The following is a 23,698-nucleotide window of genomic DNA, read 5'->3' on the forward strand; positions in this document are numbered from 1 at the left end:
TGCCACAAATCCCCTGAAATGGTTCCTCTTGGCCGCATGTCACAATTCTTTGGGGTTTTGTAATAGAATTCAGATTCTCTTTAAATTACTTCTAGCCCTAGATATGAAGGAGGGAAAGGAGAAAGAGCGAGAAAGAGAGGCGTCAAGGTTTTATCCTCCTCTGCTCAGGATTCCAGGATAATGACTGGGCTGAAACCGTACAGCGCCGCTCTCAGCCAACTCAAACAATCACCTCTGCCAGCTTCTCTCTATTTATTTCTCTCCATTTTTCACCCTTCTCTTTTTTCTCTTATTACACACATAGAGTACTCCAAAAAAAATCATATATAGAAAGAATCTGCACTTAATTTGCATGGCAGCCCACCGTTCCCTCTTTTTTAACTTTTTTGCACATTCAGCAAACACTCGGGCCAGGACTGGGATTTGTGGCTCGTCGTCCTCCAGTCGGAGTGGGGAATATTTTCTGAGAAAATGCATCGGCCAACAAAGTTTCTGAGCTGTGGTCTTAAACGCTGACCTTCGTAAATAGTTTTTTAGTGTACAGACAATAAGAAGGCTTTGGAAAAATAAAACCTCTGTAGTGTGTGTTGTTCTTCAGGGACTCGACATACAGTCGATACAGATCAATAAACTCTAAAACACTATCACGACTGATTTTACACACTGCTCTTTTGACTTCTCACACAGCTGAGTCTTTGGAAGATGGATACAACTGATCAGCATATATATATATATATATATATGTTCAATTTTCAAGATTTTTCAGACAAAAACAAGAATGCATCTCACACAATTTGTCATGAAAATGAAAAAAAAAAAAAAAATCATAATAATTTGGACCGCTGGAAGACAAAGCATTGAGATTTCTTGCTAATTAAGCATATTTTCATATGCTGTTAAAAATGTCAGTAATGAGAATCCAATGACAATCACTATGAAAATAATAAAATTACAAATAAATGGCCAAAGTAATGAGAAGCATTGAGAAAACTTAACTGTAATGACAAAAGTTGTAATGCAAAAAAAAGTTAATGGTCCTAAAGAAGCCTCATTTAATATATACAAAATCATTATTTATTCATAAAAACTTTGGGAGGATTTAAGACATGGACGTTAGATATGAAACCTGGGCATGAAACCCATAAATACGCACAGATTCCCCCTCGATTCTCATTACTGAAAACTAATCAAATATTTGTGGTAGATGGTTGTTAAATTGGCTTTAATTTAAGATGATTAAATTAATTGTATTCGAGATTAGAGAATCTATTAAGAATCAACATTGAGCATTAGAAAAAAAAACTCAACAGTGAAATATCCAGATGCATTAGTTTAGAGCTTTATTAATCCCCATGGAGCAATTAGTTTAAGCCTACATGGTGCCTCACATAAAACACTGATCACATACATTTAAATACATAAATACTTAAAAAAATAAAAAAAACACCTAAGTTTATTCCATAAACGTATTGCTTCAGGCATAAAAGTAAATTTATAGCGATTTGTAGAACATTTAATTGCCCTTAGACGTCGCCCCAGGGCCATCCACTCAAAGTCCAAATGCAGCGGGTGTGTACTAATAATTTGAGAGTTTTTGAGAGAATATTGGAGCTTAATTGTCATGAAAATGTTGTAATAATGTTAAAAACATAATGGCCTTACTGTATATAAATAGACTTTTTGAAGTTTCTGGATTAAACTGGACCTGGACATTGCAACAGAAATGCAAGAACAAATGGACGGCAGCCAAAGTTGATGTATAACATTGAGAGACGGCAGCCGAGACACAATGGAGGGAGGGCGAGTGTCCAGACGTGGCTCTGTTGCGTTTGGCAAGGCAGGTGTGAGGCTTTGCTCTGGAACACACAGTGCGTGTGTGAGCGTGTGTGTGTGTGTGTGTGTGTGTGTGTGTAAGAGCAGCTGAGCTGCTGCAAGACTCCTTAAGACGGTTCACTCACGCACACAGAGGCTCTGTGGCCAGACGGAGAGAGAATAATCTGCCTCTCAAAGCCACGGGTTAAGAGTACATGAGCCCTGCAGAACATACGCTGCGTTCCTGAAGAAACTCATCTTGGTGAAGGACTCCATATATGGTTGGATTTATGGTTTATGGATTGGGTTCTGCATCACAGAAGCTTGGCGAGGTCCGGCACGCTCAGCAGACTCAGGGTCCTTTACATGGAAGAACAGAACATTGCTTTCAAGTTAGAAAACAATAACCTGAAGTTGCATAAATCAGCATTAAAGGGAAAAATCCAGTCATCATTTACTCACCCTTGTGTTGTTCCAAACATGACTTTCGTTCTCAAAAGGAGATACTGTGCAGTATATTTTGAACACTTATTTTCCATACAATGAAAGTGGATGAATATTAACACTATCAAGCTGCAAAAAGGCAAATAAGAACCTTAAAATTAATTTAGAAAATGCATTGAGATAAGCAGTTTGGACATTCTGCTTTGAAAGATGATGAAAAGCTTTCAAATGTCAGTATTTGCATGTAATCGGTCAATGTTCTGCTAACAAAATGTATAATTATTATTATTATTATTATTAAATGTTATTTCACCACTTACTATTTTTATAAACATGAAGAAATGACTACAACATACCTGGTGTTGTGTCCAGTCAGAGGCCAGAATAACAATGTGTTTTACAAGCATAAAATAATGAGAACAATTCTTCAGAAAACTGGATGAGAACTTTAATAGTTTGTGCCTGGCAAGTGTTCTTTGGCATATGATAAGAAATTAAAATGGCCAGAACGCTTCACTTACTAAAAAGACTAAAAAAACAACCTTATCTTAATGCTCACACACCTAGAGACGAAATACAGTAGTCAATATTTGTAGTGGATCAAGTGAATCAAAGTTGTCCTAAGACAAGAACGGGTATTGTTCAAAATTCATGAATATTCATGAATTCATGATCCAAATGTTGACTACTGTAGTTACGGTACTGTTATACGTCTTCATCGGTAAGTGAAGAAGCAGTGTGTGATTTTCCGCTAGTTTCCCTCAGGCTCGAGCTCCTGGGCTTTAATGAAGCATGTCTCCTCTCTGCTCTCTAATGACCATTAATTAAAACCACTATAATTTCTATTCCCACTCAGTTAAACCACCTCAGCCAAGACAGTGAGTGAGAAACCAGTGTCTGAAAACATTCGACCCGAGAGCCAGATTATACAGACTTTTGAGCTGTCACCAAAAACTGCCCACTTTAACAGGACGAGAGCGTTTGACTGACATGTAAATCAGCCGAAGACTCGTTTAGATGCAGGATCATGTGAAGAAGCTGACAGCACAATTAGAAACCAGCATGGGGAAATATCAGTTCAATTAAGGACCAACAACTATAATGAGAAATAACCTGAATGAAAATATGCTTGATATAAAAAAAAACTTTTATTTGGTATCGTACTTATTTAATGTTTATGTATATATATATATATGAAGAGTTCAGATGCAAAAGCCTCTAAGTGCCATCTGAAATTTTCTTCTAGAATGATCCTTTTTATCAAGCTCGTATATTTAAGTTCAGTAATTTCACTTAAATGACAATTCATAGGTAATTTTCATTGCCATGTAAGTGAAATTACTGAACTTAAATATACAAGCTTGATAAAAATGATCATTCTAGAAGATGGCACTTAGAGGCTTTTGCATTTGAACTCTTCATATATAGATATATAGACTTCAGATGCAAAAGCCTCTAAGTGCCATCTGAAATTTTCTTCTAAAATTAGCATTTTTATCAAGCTCGTATATATAGGTTCAGTAATTTCACTTTAATGACAATTCGTTGCCATTAAAGTGAAATAACTGAACATAAACATACAAGCTTTTATATATATATATATAAATAAATATATATATATATATATATATATATATATATATATATATATATATATATATATAGTAAGCATGATATGATACATAAAATTTTTTTCAAAAAACAAAACAAAACCTTTTTTAGATAATTAAAATCAAAACATTAGACCTGAGCCAGTTTACAGATTTTATTATTATTATAATAATAATATTATTATTATTATTATTGTTTCATTTTTTATTATTACTACAATCATTATTTGGACAGTGGCAAAGAAAATATATATTTTTAAAGCCTACATACTGTATGCAGGATTAATTTTATATTCTAAATGTAATGTATAATGTTATATCAGTTATACATACATACATACATATATATATATGTGTGTGTGTGTGTGTGTGTGTGTTATATATACTGTACATATATATAAACATGTATTTGCACAGTGTGTGTGTGTGTGTGTGTGTGTTATATATACTGTACATATAAACATATGTATTTGCACAGTGTGTGTGTGTGTGTGTGTGTGTGTGTGTGTGTGTGTGTGTGTGTGTGTGTGTGTGTAATACAGTATGCACTTTACAGCACTAATCAGATCAGCCCATAACGCTGACTGCAGAATATTTGCAGGTGGTGGTCATGGACGAATATGAATCCAATCAGAAAAGTGTCAAACCATGGATTGCTTACTGTGATTTGATGATTTGGAGGATTTTTGGAGGAAAAAACTTTTATACTTCTGAATGTTTCTCCAAATCAGCAGTTCATCCATCCATGGGCACTGATGAGTCTGTGGTCAAGCAGTCCGGTTACAGAGTTTTGGACAACTGCATGGAAAAAGGCAAACAGTTACTCCACCCATCTTCTGGAAGGTACAGACCAACAGGCTTACACAGTCAAGAATAGATCCACTTCAAAACGGACCTGAAATATATATTTTGACGTGTGCCATATCACAACCCATCAAGCGTTTCATCATGACAGCTAAGTATGTAGTAAGTGTTCAGTAGAGCAGCACATCTGTTTGTTTTTAGATGTAAAATAAATGCGGGATTTAGGAGGATGTAATGCTTGAAACATTTCTGACATTGCTGAAATGTGTGTTAAATCAGGAAGGGCAGTAAATGTCTCTGTATCTGTGATTTACACACAACGAGGACGCAGCAAACATGCTTTAGGCTCGACCACAAACGTTCAGGAACAAAGACACTGTAGATATAGAGCACATCTACTAACCAGCAGTGAGACGTTATGTCACCGCTTCACGGTTCATCTTGTTCATATTAAACTGTAAACATGCTCTGCTGTCATTGATTGACGGATGACTCTTAAAGGGACAGTTCCAAAAAAAAAAAAAAAGATTTATTATTATTTGATTATTTATTATTCACTCTCATGGTCAAAAACCTGTTCCAAACATGTGTGAGTTTATTTCTTCTGTGAAACACAAAATAATATTGTTTTAGTCCATATAATTGAAGTCAATGGGGTCCAAAACAACATGGGATGTCACAGTGTGAACAAAAAAAGACATTCTTCTTTTGTGTTCCACAGAAAAAATAAAATAAAAAAATAATAATGCATGTTTGAATCAACATGAGGGTGAGTAAATGACGACTTCTTTTTTTATTGAACAACATTGGATCAATATTTTCCGAACCCAAAGCTGGACGCTTTTCTGGCAGTCCATCACATTTACATCAACTTCATTTCAATACCTTACCATGAATCATTATACTTAAGTTTCTCAGAATAAAAAAATGCAACTGGAACCAAATTAACCAATATGAGTCTCATAACAACATCTACTGGGAATAAAATAAATAAATAAAGACAGAGTTGGAAAATGAACCCACAAAACAATAGCAGTTCTTGGAATAATGGGCGATTATAGACTATTAATGAGCAGAAGTAATATTTACTAGACGAAGAGCCGAGCCAAAGGCATTTACAGCATCAAATGAGGTGTGAAGAGCTGAGAAACAGACAAGGAGAGTGAAGGAGTCACATCTTTAGCAGAAAAAAATCAGCTTTATGAGAGCGAACAGTAGCACGCTTGTTGCTTTAATCGCATGGACGCATTTATCCATGACAGACGCCAGGTGAGAACACCTCCTGAGGAGAACCACACTGGAACGAGTCTGTGTTACGACACTACCAAAGCAAAGACAAACATATATTGAATAAAATTAGAAGAAAAACAAACGTGGCCCAACCGGATTTTATAATAGTAAATCTTCAAGCATTTTTCTGCTGTCGCGCACGGCCAGGCCAACTCTCCCTGAGACACAGCGGGGTTTCAATGCCAATGCCAAGACTGGGAGAACAACAACCGCATTCATAAAGGTGCAAGAACAAGAGTGCTTCAAATATAAACCCCATTCACTTCACCTGAGGTTCTGAGGACAGTGAGAGAGAACGCTTATTTTCCACAGCTCTGCTTTAAAATGTAGTGAGCTTACCTAGACATCACTGACACAGAATGTAGTCCTGCCACTATTTCCGTGACTTATCTACGTCATCATGTGCATAATGTCCGTCTGTTAGCTCCTTTGGGGAAGTGGTAAGAACAGTTGAGTCCTGCACATGACATGTGGACACAAATATATATTTATTAAGAATTTGCCCCTCGTTTTAAGTAAATCGCGCGCATGATATAATCATTTGTTCTCTCTTTTACTAAATCGTGCAGAGTGCACACGATATCATACTTTGTTTCCTCGATTTAGTAAATAGTGGGCAAGTTGTAATAATGTTTTGATTGAATTAAAACAAGGGATTGAATTATTATATCATGCAAACAATTTGTTTAAAGGGATAGTTCACCCAAAAAATTAAAATTCTGTCATCTTTTACTCACCCTCAAGTTCTTCCATATTATGGAGGGCGATCAACTGTTTGGTTACCCATATTCTTCATATCATCTTCTTTTGTGTTCAGCAGAAGAAAGAACTTCATACATGTTTGGAACAACTTGAGAGAGTGTAAATGATGACAGAATTTTCATTTCTGGGTGAACTATCCCTTTAAAACAAGGGAATGAATGAGTAAAATGTGCTGACGTATTAAGTTGTGGGAATGATTTGTTAATTCGAGGCAACAATATAAATATTGTCTCCTGAATATCATGTGTGGGGCTCCATACGTACACTATATTGTTTATGTTACTCTACATGACCTCGTAAATTGCCCCTTGGGGACAAATAATGTGTTTGAATTAAATTGTAGATTTGAAGTTGAGGAGACACTTTTTTATTTGCTGCGAGTGTAAACAACAATGGACGTCCAATACCGACACGTTTATATACTGTCTATGTCCCGACACCATAGTTACCATAGATACAATCATGTTTACAGCTGTTACATTTCTGACACATGCTCTAAGCGGTTGACCAATCACAAAAGACTGGGCCAGCTGACCAATCAGAGCAGACTGGGCTTTTTGGAAAGGCAGGCTTTACTAAACTAAAACTAAAACAGTGTTTCAGGCAGAAGATACAAAAGGGAGTGACAGGGGGTCCGTGGAAAAGTCAAGAAAATGAAATAAAAATTAAAAATGAGATTAAAATAAAAAATGGTTTATATATTTATTAATATAAATAAATAAATAATATATTTAACAATACATTACTATAGTGAGTAGACAAGCAGATAATGTAACTTAACAGAAACTAATTTTAGATTTATAATATTTTTTTCAGTGGTGTTTATAAAAGTTAAAGAAATTTAGGATGGGGGGGGTCTGCGTCATCTAAAAGATTGAAAAGCCCTTTATTAGCAGACCCCAGAAATAAAACTATAAACTTGTAAATGATCATAATATGGGCAGTTGGGCACTATTATATAATACGGCCGCCAGCAGACGTGCAAAAGCATCACGGTTGAAAGCAGATGAACTTTCCTGACAGAGCCAAAGGGAAGGCGGGCGTCCCACAGACCCACAGACCCCAGGCCTAATCCCTCAGAGAAAAGCCCTGCATTTAGGCCCTGGTACACTTAATCCAGGGCCCCTGTTCACAATACACTCCAGATCTTCCTCTGGCCACTGCGCTTCCGCTCAGGGCCCGTCCGGTGCCATGAAAAACACAAAGAGAAAGAGAGGTTAGGAAACTACGACATATGGATGGTTTCAACGAATCAAACTTGAGCAGAGATTCACGTAAAGCTTCCATGCGTTCATCACAGCTGATTGAGCGATATAAAGAATATCTGATAGAGTTGCACCGCTCATCCGGCTGCCAAACTAAACAAGATGCATCCAAAAGAACAAGTCAAAAGCACAAAAATAAAACCACAAAATTAGAAAGTTGACCCCTCCTGCCAGGAGACAGCCCTCATACGAGTCCAGAGAAGAGACACTCGTACTCTTTCTTGTGTCCGTGCCAGCACAAACATGTATAAAGAGCACGTACGTATCACAAACACACACACTGGTGGGCATTGTGAGTGTTTAGATGGAGAGGAAAACAAGCTTCTCTGAACGGACAGATAAAGGAGCGCAGAGGAGAGATAATGTGGACAGGGGACGTGCCTGTGTGTCACGTTTATTCTGATGCACCAACAGCCGAAACATTTCAAATCCATGATTCAACCCAGATCTGACATTTGATTAGATGGGAAGACAAAAATAAATGGTACCACAGTAACAAAAGGTTATACTATGGTACTCGCCAAGTCTGCATTTATTCGATCAAAAATACTGTAAAAATTGTGAAATATTATTACAATTCAAAATATCTGTTTTCTATGTGAATATATTGTAAAATGTAATTTATTCCTGTGATCAAAGCTGAATTTTCAGCATCATTACTCCAGTCTTCAGTGTCACATGATCCTTCAGAAATCATTCTAATATGATGATTTGATGCTTAAGGAACATCTATGATTAACAGTTTTGCTGCTTCATATTTTTGTGTAAATTTTGATTTAAAAAAACAGCATTTCTTTGAAACAGAAATCGTCTAAATGTATTTACTGTCACTTTTTATCAATTTAATGCACCTACGTTACATAAAATTGATTTATTTTAAAGCGGTGGTTGATTATGATTTCACATTTCTAACTTTAGTGTGTAATGTTGCTGTTTGAACATAAAAAACATCTGCAAAGTTACAACTCTCAAAGTTCAAAGCAAAGGGAGATATTTGCTTTTAAATAAATCTCTTTTTAAGGACTACAACAAACGGCTGGTAGAGACTACACCACATTCCTCCCGGGTTAGTGACATCACCAACCCTAAAATTTACATAAACCCCGCCCCCTGAACACGATTTATAGATTATCAAGACAGAATATGCTAATCAACGGCTAGAAGATAACTACACATAAGCTACATAAATTCATCAACTAACCATTCAGAAATGTCCTGTTGCTTCTACATGTTGGCGCTTCTTCTAGAGTCTCTCCATCATTGTCTGACTTCGGTTTGAACATAAAAGGCTAAAAGTTTTTGAAATTTTCAGAGCATGTCTGTGTGAGGTAAAAGGACACAAGCTCTTGAAGCTCCGCCCCCTGTACCGGGAGCAGCAGCTCATTTGCATTTAAAGGAACAGACACAAAACGGTGCGTTTTTGCTCACCCTCAAAAAGTGACAATTTTAACATGCTATATAAAATATCTGTGGGGTATTTTGAGCTAAAACTTCACAAACACACTCTGGGGACATCAAAGACTTATTTTACATCTTGTGAAAAGGGCATTATACCACGTCTTTAATAATATAATAAAATAAAATAAAACCCAAAACTTTATACAGTAGTTCATTAGTGCTGTTTGAGTGCCACATTTATATCGCCTAGTATTTTATGCAAAATGCTAGTATTTTATTTGAGTAGAAATGCAAAGAATATCATGGTCTTAGCATCATAATATAGTTTTTATATAAAACTTTAATCAAGACCGTTCAAATAACAGAAAGCTAACCTCACCATGCTCAAGTCATCTAAATAATCTGATTCATTGAACCCAATGGCAGTGGATTGAGTGGGATGACGGCAGAATCATGACAAGAGGTTACATTACATCCTCTCATCTCATTCCATGTTTACCGTTTTCCTTTTCTTCGCTTCCCTTTGGTTCATGTGGCCTATCCGTGCGGAAACCCAGCGGTTAATTCCATGAAACTTGAAGAGAGTCTGAGAGCAGAGAAAAATCTTCACCAGCGCCACAAAGCAACCAGTGTTTCTGTCCTGTGGTCGCCACTCGATGGTACCAAACTTCTTCAAATTAAACTGTGCACTATGAGCTCAGTAGAGGGGATTTACCAAAGTTTGTGTGTTTGAACATGCTTTAAACAATATCAGAGAGTTTACTTCTACTGAAATAAGCTAGATTAAGCGGAATGCAGCATCGGAGTGGATTACAGTGGATGGAAACGATCTTCGATGAGTCCCGAAACCTGCAAAATTATCCCTTTGCAAGCAATATACAGAGGAAAGAAGGCACGTCTGAATCCAATGTCTGCATGAGATCCTTTCTACTCGTATGACTTCATGTGGTTCATTTTAGATGCCAGGGTAGATATATCCTTCACCATCCATCCACAATCCTGCAGAAACAAAGGCTTCTACTGTAAAGGAGCAAATGAAATAAGTCAATTTTAGCTGGTAGAAAAAATCTAAACGAATTGAAATTGAATGGTGAAATGGTAAGCAGTTAATGAGATAATGTGACTGTGAGAGGCTGATAGGATTTAATGAGGATGCTAAAGCAGGACTCGGTGATTTAGGACAAACTAAATCATTTTGCCAGTCATCTCAAATAGCTTGTGGCTCACAGCCCTGTTAAACGTATCATAGCCAAATCTTCTATAATAGTAAAGTGATGCCTGGTGTTTTTACAGTCCGCTGGCAGAGTCCGCATTCACAGCACAGAGACACTAACACAGTGTGGCAGCGCCAACAGAGAATCGAGACACTAGAAGAGAAAGAGAAAACACAGTTATGTATGGCATGGTATAGTATGGTATAGTTTGGTAAAGTTAGGCATGTAGACGACACACACACCCACAGATGCACACTGCATAGAAAAACGGCACTTGCTTCAGTGATGTGACTTCCAGATTTAAGGGTGTACAGGATAGAACCAGTCTACCTGGAAATAAAGTCATGTTTACGACAAACACTTGACTAAATGTGTTTAGTCATTGTGTGATAAACTAAATGTTGACCTGTTGAAATAAACTACCATTCAAAAGTATTTTTTAAAGGAAATTAATACGTTTATTCAGAAGGGACACATTAAATTGATTGGCAGTAAAGTCATTTAAAGTGTTACAAATTCTATTTCAAATAAATCCTGGTTTTTAAAGGAAAATGTAACTTTTTTTGTTTTACTGTATGTTGCTTTACATGTTTTTTTAAATCCTGTTCTTTTGAACTTTCCATTCATCAAAGAATACTGAAATGATAAAATGCATCATGTTTTTCCACAAGAATGTGAAGCAGCACAACTGTTTTCAACATTGATAATAATCATAAATGTTTCTTGAGCATCAAATCATCATATTTGAATGATTTCTGGAGGATCATGTGACACTGAAGACTGGAGTAATGATGCTGAAAATTCAGCTTTGATCAAAGTTTTTTTTTTTTAATACACAATTTTTACTGTTTTTGATTAAATAAATGGAGACTATTCAAATCTGTGAAATTACCAATACTTAAATTTTTTTTTTTTTTTTGGCTTGACAGAAATGTACACCACTCATGTAAAGACACCGCATAAACCTATTATGGCAGTGTAAACTGATAAACCCATCTTTTAAAAACCGCATGTAAAAGAAGAACTGTGATTGGTCAATTTACTTTTCAGTCAAACAATCTATTTCTGTGTAAGTGGGCTGTTCTTGAAAAGGAAAAGGCTGAGATAATCTCAACTTCTGACTATCGACTAAGAGTTATATTCATGTGTCTATTCAAAGACAGAATGAATTGCATCAGATGTCAGGTGACTCCTGCCGAAGTCTCGTGATTCATTTAGCATGTTTCCTCGATCTACAGCTGGCTCTCGCTCCTGGTTCAACACCAAGGCCAGCCACCCTTCTCAACAGAGCCCGTTCTGCCGACAAAACACACCGTCCCCGGCCAGACGTGCGTGAGTCAGCTCTGCATCAGCACTCACACGTTAGTCTTTAGATCTGACTGAAGCACAGGAACGAGGACTGGAGTTTGGCCCAGACAGCTGCAGAGGAGACGTTATAGGGCTTGAATACAACAATAAAAAAATGGTGTTGAGTCCCACAAATTTCAACAAATCGAGACCAAACCAGTTGTTATTATATAATTTTTTTTATTTCACTTGAAACAAAACAAAAATATTAAAATAAAAGCACTCGAGTTACTTCAACTGAAAGACAAAGTGAGAAAAGAAAAATCTGTTCCACAGGATAATGAATCAATTCAACTATCCAGCAAAGCCAATAACAAGTCGTCTGCTGTATAACCTACATTGTGTCATAGCACCTGCTTTGAATGGTATTAGTTGCTTTAGAAGAATATAAATATCTGGAACATTAAACACTTTGGGAAAGCAGTGATTATGTCACAAAAGGCCAAATGTTTCAGGGCAACCGCAGTCTAGAAATACCACCCAGACATGACAATTAGGGTCGCACATCAATTCTCGTTATATATACTGTAGCTAGTTAAGATGTGATTGGTGAGTTGTAAATGAGTAATATCTGGGATACATTGTGAGACAACATATGTGCCAGGGTGTTGCGTGTTGCATGTGTGCGAGTGGGATTATTGCAAAGCGCTGCTGGCGAGATAATACAAAAGTAGAGTTCAAAGAGATTACGAAAGACAGGGTGAGCGAAGCAATTCACTGCAGTACAAAAAAAGAAAGCAAACAGATGGGGAAAATACTTCAGGGGGAGGAAAATGACAAAAACAAGAAGAACAGCAGACAAATATACAATCAGGGAGACAATAAACAGACAAGCGTACAAACACTTACATGTTTGGAAAGACAGACAGATGCTTGTAAGGTTTAAAGGGGCTCTAAGCTCTGTAGAGGAGAATTCTCTCTGCACACGACTGGCCCACCAGACTAGCGTATTGCTCCACTTCTTTCTCGTCGTTCGAACCCTTCCGCTTACGGGCGTAGGCCGCATAGGGCATCACCGTCCTCCTGTGGAGCACTAACGCCCGGCCCAGATCCTTCAGCGCAAGAGCATCCCCTACAGAAGGACACAAAAAGAGGAGAAAAGTTAGACAAATCCTGAGAAACTAAAGAGCTGCAGGATCATTACAAATTAGCAACTACCCAAAACACCCTTACAGCCATGTGGCATCACACAGGTAGGCAACCGCAACATGCACATTTTCACTTTTGCCTAAAAGTATTGGCTAGGTAGGCAGCTCACCAAGACACAAAGCTACTTTTTACATTCATGACTGAAACAGAGTGTGGTTAAGTCACTGGGTGGAGGGATAAACATCAGTGGTCTTAATTCAACCTCATAGGTTCAAATGAGGGTCAGGTGCAGATTCCAACTAACAATTACCCAGGTATGATGATGATGAAAAATGATCTCTCCACCCTTAGGCAACAACACCAGGTCAGCCAGGGTTACTACAGCTTGACCTCAATCGTCACAAACATAGAAGCAGAATCGTTCCAGAACCAGCGGCTCAGAGCACAGAAGAGCAGCCAGAGACGTGTAACAATGACTCCTTCAGTGAAGGAACAGCTTGGTCGGTTCTCATTTGTTTATAGGACTTCACTCCACTCCGGCAAGCCAAAATTCAGACACACATTGCGTATTCAGTCAAGAAGCCAACACCTTCCCCCATGAGCTGTTAAAACAAGAATTGCTGCAAAAAAAGAATGCAGTCATTTGTAGAAGCCTGAAAATGGCCCTCCAAGGCAGCGGGAGGTTAAAAAGGGGAGAATAAACTTTCTAGGCCAGGCTGACTAACCCAATTGAAGAATTACAACGTCAACTCAACGTCATTTTTAACTGAAAAAGCAACGTTTTGAATGTTGCAATCATAGATACAAAGAATTTAGATATACAAATATGTACAATACTCATATTAATTATGAATGAGAGAAAGTGCAACGCGCAATATGGCGGAGTAAGCCCCGCCTTCTAAATAAAAGAGCCAATCGTCGATTGATAAAGTCATCGCGTCACTGCAGCTGGCGTTAGAAGCTCTGCTGGTGCGCATTAGCTGGTCTAAAAAATAAGCTTTTTTTAATGCCATGTGAGCATAAGAAACAAAATGTATGAGACAGTTATTGTCAGACTTAATTGGTGAATACAAATATGAAAAGTTTGGTGAACAGCTTTGGAGAATTTGATGTTTCCCCACTCAAAGAGAGCTGTACTTGCATGACTGAAAGAGATTCAGAGATGGTCGCTGGGTGAAATTACTTGCCTTAAAGGGACTTTGATATGTGTACATAGATGCCACATTTGACTGCTTCAGACACGTCAACGAGTCCGCCATCTTGGAGTGATCAACATTTCAGATGCTGTCATCACTCGGAGTTAAAATCAATGAGTTTTCCAAGATGCCACAACATTGTGCAGCCTCTGGTTGTAAAAACCACCAATATTTAAATTCCCAAAGAAATGGGATAACATTAGCCTGGTTAAAACCAGACCATTCTCAGTAGTAACTGAGTTATGGTCTGGCAAAGCTTCATTAATAACTTATTTCCAAAGGGGCGTCACCAACGGACGTCGCTCAAATGCCTCTGGGCGCAATTGGATAGACCTAAAACCAATCAGAGCGATCGTCATCGTGTAAAGCCATATGCTGCGTCCCAATTCGCCTAAGTTACACTACGCCATAAAAGTATGTACTCTTTTTGTGAAGAAAATGTATTTACTTTTGAATGTGTAGCAAAAAAGTAGGCAAGCTTTGGGACAGACTACTTCGTCATCTTTATCGCGTGCGTCCTGTCACGTAAACTGCCCTGTCAATCATCATGTCACAGTTAAAATCCTCTATTGAATCTAATTTAATTTCCTACAGTTTCGGAGAGAAATGTAGTAGCACGTTCATCTGTCAGTGGGTCTTTCATAGAGACTGTCCTCATGTGTTTGCAATTTGAATATAATAATGCATTTAAAAGTTGCTCGCTTCACCAATGGACGTCGCTCAAATGCCTCTGGGCGCAATTGGATAGACCTAAAACCAATCAGAGCGATCGTCATTGTGTAAAGCCCGCCCCAACGTTTCTGATTGGTGCCGCGATTTCGACGGATTAGAAATGGGCTTGAATGCTGAGCCAGACTACTTGCAGAGCAAATCTAAATTTGCCGGAAGTTGTCTGGGTTTTCCCAGGCTAGGATAACATGTCACAGGTGAAAATGTGCTGGTTTGTTTTCAAATGTATTAACTCAATATTACAGGTTTCTAAACGATGGTAGCTTTGACCATTCCAATACGGCGGACAGCTTGCATATAGTGGCCCATAGAGATAGCCGCTAATGAGGCATCTATATGTATATATATTTGGTAGTGCCATACATTTATATAAAGGCAGAAAGTGCTGAGAAAATAACAGAATATTGCAAATGTGCTTTTCCATAACAAAAAGTGACAGAAATATACAAACTATAGGCCACTAGCCTTAAACAGAGCTGGAGAAACAGAAGAGAAAATAAACACAGGGATATGCAAAACTCCAGGCCAACAGTGACAGATGAGTAACAATAGATTGCTCTAGCGATTCTTCTTAGTGAAAGTTATGATTGTTATTAACAGATCTGACACCAGCTCATGGCTCTCGCTCTGTGAAGCGCCTCATCTGGAAGCCAGCTGACTGAGATTTCATGGGGGATGCTGGGTAATGTAAATTAGTCCTCATCATTTCACACACATAGGGGGTTTAATTTACACCGTTTCCCTGTAATATATCCAGTAGAACCCATCCGCCACACAGGCACTGTTCAAACTTGGCCTGAGTTTTGTGGGAGATTGAGGGGTATGAGAAAAGAGAAGTGAAAGAGAAATGAAATATAAAACTTGAGCACAACTACAGTGCCCACATTGTTCTCACATGCTGATAAAAAAAAGAGAGAACGCTGATGAAAAGACCTGCATATGTTGTGTTATTGATGCTGGTGTTCTTCCAGATCATTTGTCCAGCACCAGAGCAACACTAACCAACATAAACCAGCCTGAAATAGTAGTAAATTCCACCCTTGGCAAAGATCTTCTTTTAAGCTGTGAAGTTGGAGAAAATAAAAAAAAAACAAGATGGATTAGAAGCACTCTTACTTTTGGTGTACAATGGTCCCAGAGAGTATTTGAACACTTAAAAAACACCAAAAATTCTAAAATCTGCAAACAAAACATGTCTCAATCACAAAGAGTCAGAATATTTTTATTATGTAACAATAAATCTATCGTTTCCTTGAAAAATCTTTGTGCATCTTTCTTTCAAATAAATGAAATAATATATTAAAATATAATATTTTGTTGTCTGATTCAATGAAATTCAGACCTTTTTAAATGTCAAAATGCATGTTGAGGTCTCTGTAGCTGAAGAGGCCTTGCAAATGTATGAATATCTATATGTTCTGTATCTGATTTGTCCTGATCCTGGTCTGCAATGAAGAAATTTGCTAGCTACTCCAGACTGTAAGACGATAGCTGTGTGCAGACAGATAAAGCAGAATAAATCGAGTGCAAGGAAGACAGACAGCAAAAGAGTGAGCAAGAGGGGAAAAAAATGGAGAGAGGAAAAAGAGAGGTAGCTGGCAGTCCATCATACTACATCCAATAAATTATGATAAATGAAGAGCAGACGAGACCCGTGAACAGCAAGTTCTGGACGTTCTCTCATAACTGTATGAAGTCCCTGCCTACACCCCCAAACCAAACACTGAGAGCTTTATTATTTCCACTCAAAAAGAAGAAAAAACATTCCCTGGAAAACCCCTTCAGGCGCTCAATACTAGGGTTCTGTCCCAGTAAGGTACTGCAACTACCCCGTTAGAGGAAAATGAAAGCTTACTTTATACTTTTATACTGCATATCTTTATTAATTCATCCACTGGCACTTTTTTTTTTGCTTGCAAACTGTAGCTCCTTGAATAAAATAAGCTTTTAAGTTTAAAATTCAAGTGGAAGTCAAAATTCTAAATCAGCACAAATGTGATACCTTGAATACAGAACTAAGGGCTGTGGTCCTCCAGGGTAAACAGGTTGCGTAATACATTAGCACTTTAAAGAGACAATCCAAGTCAATGTGTCTAAAATGCGGTAGAATGTATGCTGCTCAGCATGGTATTATACAACTTTATTGCATACTTTACAAAGGAAAAAAATTCAGAGGTACCCAGTGGGTGAAGTGATCTATACTAAATGGGATCTAGTGTAACCCCTCAGGTCCTACTCGCCCCGCTCTGTGCAGGCCTCGAACCCGGGTCGCTGTCATAGGAGGCGCGCGCTAATAAGGACACTAAAGATCGCTGTCGCTAGTGCGCCTCTTGAGATCAGGGGAGTGAGGTTTACCTGCATAGCTCTCACTAGCTGGGCTCCGTTACACTAGCTATGAATCTACAGCAAAATAATCTGTATTTAACACAATTTCATGAGATTAAGTATTGGAATATAATACAGAGAACACAAATTTCTATATTGTTGTCTTCACTGGCTGCATACAAAAACAAACATACAGCACGACAAGAGTAGTCTGATTCACGAACATGTGCGATTGTTTCAATGAATCACAAATGAAACGTTATCAATTTGAAACGGTATAACCAATAAACGTTTTTTAATGAATTTATATGTAAACAACGTGGTTCTGTACATTTTGTGACATTTAGCAAAGACAAAAGACTCATTTAAAGGAAAGTAAAAGAAAATGAAAACGGTGTCGAGATATCAAACAGCAATAAACATTGCAGAATGAAAGCTTTTAGCTGCTCAATTAAGCACAACAATAACACTGTACAGAGCCGTCACGACAGTTGGGCTCTTTTCAGTCAATCCAAACATCCGCTCTGTATATAAACACTCCTTCCCCCGACCCATTCTTACTCCATTCATCCATCCTTTGACTCGATTAACACTCCTGTCAAGCGGCATCAGACTTTCTCAATCAGCCGCACCGGAGGTTCACCGACACGCTGCTTTAGGGCCAGATCTATCTGGGGTCAGAGGTCAAAGGTGATAGATCGGACTTTCTCTGGAATGAGAGTCGGGCTGACACCCCGGCACGCTCCTCGAAGAGAAAGAGGAGGAGGTCTGGAGCAACTGCAGAAGTTTCCTACAGAACTATGTTTAATTCAACTTTTCTGTGCATATGTACTATATCTTTAACTATACATTATGATATAAATATCCACTCAATCAGTGAGTAACATTAATTCAGTAACCGCTCTGACAGATTCAGCAAATAATTCGTTGGACTAATTCAAACTGATGGCTTTGTGTGTTGGCAGCGAATACAACACAATAAAAAATTATTTGTTTTTTTCCTCATCACATTTAATTCAGAACTCAAACTCACATATCACACGATTTAGTTTATTTTGCAATGGCGCCATAGATTTAGCCCAGACTATCAGTCCTTAATATCAAATCTGAAAAACAAATCTGTTGAATGTAGCAGTGTAAACGAGCCAAAAAGCCAAACATTTTCACAACAATTTTGTGGTGCTCATCTCGCACTGTAAATATAATTCTTCTAAAATGACCTGAATCCTGTCAGTCAGGAGAAGCTCATGAGGTCAGTTTGGTACTCTGACACTGGATGTTGCCAGAAAAACACAATACGGTCTCATAGCCAGATTTACCTCATCAGGATTGAAGAGTTCAACAGTATGAGAGTAAACGTGCTCCACAAGCACCTCATTAAAATGAGCTCCCTCCTCTGGATTGATCATTCATTGCCATGACTCTGTAGTGTCTGGCAGAATGTTTCTGTTTTAACTCTGAACTCACACACCTAATTAAATCAATCAATCAAGGTCTGTTAGTTCAGTACAAATATACATTATGTCAGATAGGTCACCAGGACTAAAATCACATATAACTACAAAGAGAAGAACTAGTCTGAACCGCAAACCATGTGTTTTTTAGGGGGGTCAGATTCATACTGCTTTGTGTAGATGACAATGAAAAATTCAAGTAACAATTGACCGGAAAATGCCAATTGATTTAAAATCTTTCGGGGGGAAAAAAAGGGGAAAGAATTTAAAACAAATCAGTTTTAAAGACTTTTTAAATAAAGTCATTTAAAATCATTGTAATTGTTATGAGACACGAGAAACAATGTTTAGTGCCAATGACATCAAACTTGGCGTTTCACATCTTGATGTGGCCAAGTTTGAAAATGCTCATGCACAAATGACATTTAAATAAAAAAATGAAATGTTATTTAATTACTCTCACATCATCATCTAAACCTGTTTCCACAAAAGAAAGTAAATGTGACTTCACTGTGAAAGATGACTTTTTTGTGTGTTGCCTTGGCTTTTGGCTTGCTTAGTTGGGGACATTTAATATTCAACAATATTATTGATCTGCCTTACTTAAGGTGGACCATGACACAATTTTCTTCCAGAAACAAACTTTGTTGTATTATTTTCATGTTATCACTGTGAAGCTGCTTTGATACAATATGTATTGTAAAAGCACTATATAAATAAAGGTGACTTGAATTGACTTGGAACATAAAAAAAAGATATTGTGAAGATGTTAGGAACCAAGCAACACGGGAACCCAAAGACTTCCATTGTATGTCCAAAAAAAAAACATTTACTAAAATATCTTCTTTTATGTTCTACAGAAGAATGTCAATATAGGTTTGAAACAACATGAGGGTGAGAATTCGTCCATCATTTTATCTCTTAAACAGGGTGAGCTTAACCTTAGCTTAGGACAATTTCATAGTTCCGAATAAACTGTTAATAAAAAGCATCATATTTCTCTCAGTTTTCGAAAGAGGGCATGTAGTTTATAACGCAGACATTTCTACATTAGTTTCCTAATGTGGCTCCAATGTGGTTTAGCTAGAATCTAAACATCGACCTTGTAACCAACCGTCAGACCGCTGGCCTTGAGCTCTGCTGAGAAACAGGCCTGAAATAGTTGGTTTGTCAGGCCAAGAACAACAGGTCATGTAGGACTGGAGGCACCACAAGAACGGTTTAAAAACACTGGGGGAAATGAAGGCCCGTGTCTGGTTGCCAGTCAGCACGGAGGTAGGTCAAACAAGACCAAGGGCCTCCCAAACTCTGCAATCAAAACCAGTACAAAATGTGTGGGAAGCTATAAGGACTGCAATGAGGTCATTCTTATTGGCATCATTCACTCAAAAAAAAAAAAAAAAAAAAAAGATATTAAAATAATTTTCCTTAACTACTGTATATAATTTATAGACTTGACAATATAACTGTTGCGTTTTTGATTTAAAAAACGGTAATCCTAATGTGTGTCCTAACCAGGCAAATGGTCAAAATAGACTAATCACCTTTTGAAAGTAACTTGACACTTCAAATAAAGATTATATCAATTACATTGTTACACCAGTAGGTGGCGACAAGTGACTTAAACATGTATTTGACATTCAATCATTCACTCAAGAGATTCATTCAAAAATGCTGATTCATCCAGTGACGAAACAAGTTAAGTCTTTATAGGCGAGTCATTGAATCATTCATTCAAACTGACTCCAAAACAAATTTAATTGATTAATATTTTTAAAAAGACTGAAGCAACTAACATTTTTTCAAAACCTCTGGTAAATTACATGTTACTTTGTTTCGTTATCCATTCGGAATCGTGATCTCTATAAAAAAAAATCAATTTAATCAAGAATTGTGCAGCTCTACTTCGTACTAAATTTTGTGTCCAAACGGAAATGGTATCACTCACTTCCATGACAATTCCATGAGGATCATAGAGTTCTTACACCCTCTTCATCAGCGGCTTCAGAGACGAGTTCAAACGCCACATATTGCTGTGAGGATCTGCTGACCGTGAACGTAATCTCTCCTTGACCCTTACCTCAACCCTCACTCCATTTAAACATCCAAACGCTCAGCTATAACTTAAATATTTACACACAAGAGAAGTACAGGCACACTTGCACTTGCCCCAGTGTGTTTACAGGGCCGACAGGGTCGAATGTGAGACAAATGAACCTGATGAAGGGAAGTGTGTTCACAGCCATGATCAGACGGGTGAGATCAATTTCTGAAAGAACTGCTATTGTTCCTTATAGGGAAAAATTCACCCATAAATGAAAGATTATGTTGCTCATGTTGTTCCAAACCCAGATTTTTATTTATTTTTTATGTTTATGAATCATCACATTTGTCATAATGACCAGTGACTGCTGAGCTACAGTACAATAAGTACGAAAAACTTGTTAAAAGTAATTAAAAAGTTTGGGGTTCAAAAGTAAAAAAAAAAAAGTATACTTATTTGTTGCATCCTTGGTGAATATATAGTATTAAATTAATCCAAAATTACAGTCATTTTAAAATTGTAAAAAAAAAAAAAAAAAAAAGTATATTTCAAATAAAAGCTGTTTTTTTATAACCTTCTTTCAAATAATCCAGAAAAAATTCCATTACAACTTCTACAAAATATTAAGCAGCTCAACCGTTTTTCCACATTGATAATAATAGGAAACATTTCCTGAGCAGCAAATTTGAAACTTTCAGCTTTGCCACCACAGTCAGGTATAAATTAGATTTTTCAATAAAACTTTAAATTGTAATAACTGTTTTTACTGTATTTTTGCCCTGGTGAAAATAAGAGATTTCTTTCACATAAAAAAAATCTTACTGACCACAAACTTGAACAGTAGTGGATATGTTTTTTTTTTTTTTTTTTATTACAATTTTTTGTTTTGTTTTGTTTTGTAGAAATAACACCATACAGGTTTGGAATGATATGAGGGTGAGTAAATAATGACAGGATTATCATTTTTGGGTGAAGAGGGACGTCTGACATTAAAAACACATGAGGGTATGGCTGGATAAAGATCACGACGAGAAGGAAAAATAAATGCATTGTTGTCTGTCCGGGGTGGACGTGTCTGTGGCATCCTAAAAGCAATCCTTCCTTTATCTGCCTGTATCACCCAGCATTAAATATGAATTCACAATGTTGACAGAATAACAGATACGCCTCTATAAACCATGTTCTTTAAATAGTGAAAAACTATCTGTGTGATCTTTGCGCAGAGACTCACGTCAGCACACCTCTGCTGTGGGCTCGAGTGGCACATCCTGATTTAACTGGGCAATATAAACAACGGAGACTCTCAAATTACATAAGTACATCAGCAATGTGTTCTCTGTGCTACAAGTGAGACACACTTTAAAATTAAATAACACTGTTTGTCAAAAACAAGTTTAGATTGAATTTTCGCCCAACATTTCCTGGTAGTGGAAAAGGAATTCTGCGGAACGAGTTATGTTTATGCTGATAGGTGAATAATCAAATTAGGCAAAATATTTATCAAACAAACAATTTACACAAAGAAGTTCTGTGGGCAAAGATTCCATAGGATTGAAGAAGGCATACTATATACATCATAAATGTTCTTACTTAACCTATTTACTGCCTTAATACACATTTCTGGTCTTATGTAGACGATTCATCTTCGCAGTTTGTTCAAAGTAAAAAAAATATTCAGTTTTTTTATTTCGACGTGACGAATCCCTCTTACTTCTCAATTCCTCCAACCACTTGACTCCATTCTGGTATGTACTGTAACGCCCACTTTTCACAATCAAAACAATTTAATTAAGCACAAGAAACAGTAAAAAGTAAATGACCTACAAGTGATACTACTGATTTCAACTGATAACTGATTTTGATAACCTTTTGATGGTTTTGTAAACAAATACAAATCATTCCTATGTTTGAATTTCTGTATTAAACGATATTTTAAATGGATGTTTGGAGCGGACAGCGAAGGAAACACCATACAAAACTGCCCAGTATACATGTTCCTCTTTCAATATAGTCTAAAAAGCATCCCAGGATGCATTTCATGAAGATGGTTTATGAATGCCAATAAATGTGCAGTTCAAATATGAGTCAGATTGCATTATTTTGGCCACTACATATTTCCATTGGTGTTATTTCATATTGTTCAAGACTTTACAATTATTCTAAAATGAGAAAAACAGTCCTGAGGTGTGTCTAAACATTTTACTGCTAGTGTACATAAAAGTTGGGCAAAGAGAAACAAAAACGAAAAAGCAGAGAAAAATAAGAAGAGCTCTTTTCTTCATCAGCGCCTCACCCTCCCTCTTTGGCCCAAGCATGGCGTCTACTTGTCGGTACTGACATTATTATTATTATTATCATCGTCATCAACCCCAGAGTTCTGGGCCGAGACCACAGCACTGACCCGCTTGACTGCCGCAACAGAATCCTGGATGTTCTCCATGCCTGGATCCAGTCCTGTTATTTCAACACACAAAACGCAGGACCAATGCACCCCTCCTTTAGTTCACAGAACTGAAATCTATAAACACACTTGACGGTTTATAAATTGAGCTCCAAAGCAATGGCATCCAAGGAGCGAATGGCTACCGTAATTAAGCTGACACAAATGACGTTTATTGTGCAATTACAGACATGGGAACTGCTGTTACATATTGATTTTACAGTTGGCCCCTACAGACTCCACCGATCTGTCAAACTGATTAGCAAGTCTGATAGTAAAGTGTCATGACGTGGTCAAATGGACTGGTTCCCGAACCCACTTGTGGTGATGGATCTCCATCAGAGCTCGCTCGATCTGACCCAGAGTCCAATAACCTGATGCAATTTTGACACTAAACACAGACAGCATTTGATAAGCGCAGTCAGCTGTGTTAGGGAAAGGTTGGCTGGACCTAAAACTTTGTCAGGTCTTGTCA

At 37.4% G+C, this 23,698-nt stretch overlaps 1 protein-coding gene across 6 annotated transcripts in view; it reads right to left on the reverse strand.

Annotated features, from left to right (window-relative positions):
• Window positions 1-1,318: 1,318 nt before the first annotated feature.
• ate1 (arginyltransferase 1) overlaps window positions 1,319-23,698 on the reverse strand; it is a 91,215-nt gene continuing 68,835 nt past the window's right edge. For 4 of the 6 annotated variants that reach the window (XM_081351207.1, XM_081351208.1, XM_081351205.1 and 1 more), the window contains exon 12: window positions 11,519-13,018. In XM_081351207.1, the coding sequence (XP_081207333.1) occupies window positions 12,840-13,018 (179 nt within the window). In that variant the 3' untranslated portion in view covers window positions 11,519-12,839. Of the gene's footprint in view, window positions 2,173-4,527; window positions 4,665-9,516; window positions 10,385-11,518; window positions 13,019-23,698 lie in introns of those variants that run through there. The other 2 variants (XR_014029084.1, XM_081351206.1) reach the window with 2 other exon arrangements.

Source organism: Scardinius erythrophthalmus (assembly GCF_964197995.2).
Source record: "Scardinius erythrophthalmus genome assembly, chromosome: 21".
Taxonomy (NCBI): Eukaryota; Metazoa; Chordata; class Actinopteri; order Cypriniformes; family Leuciscidae; genus Scardinius; species Scardinius erythrophthalmus.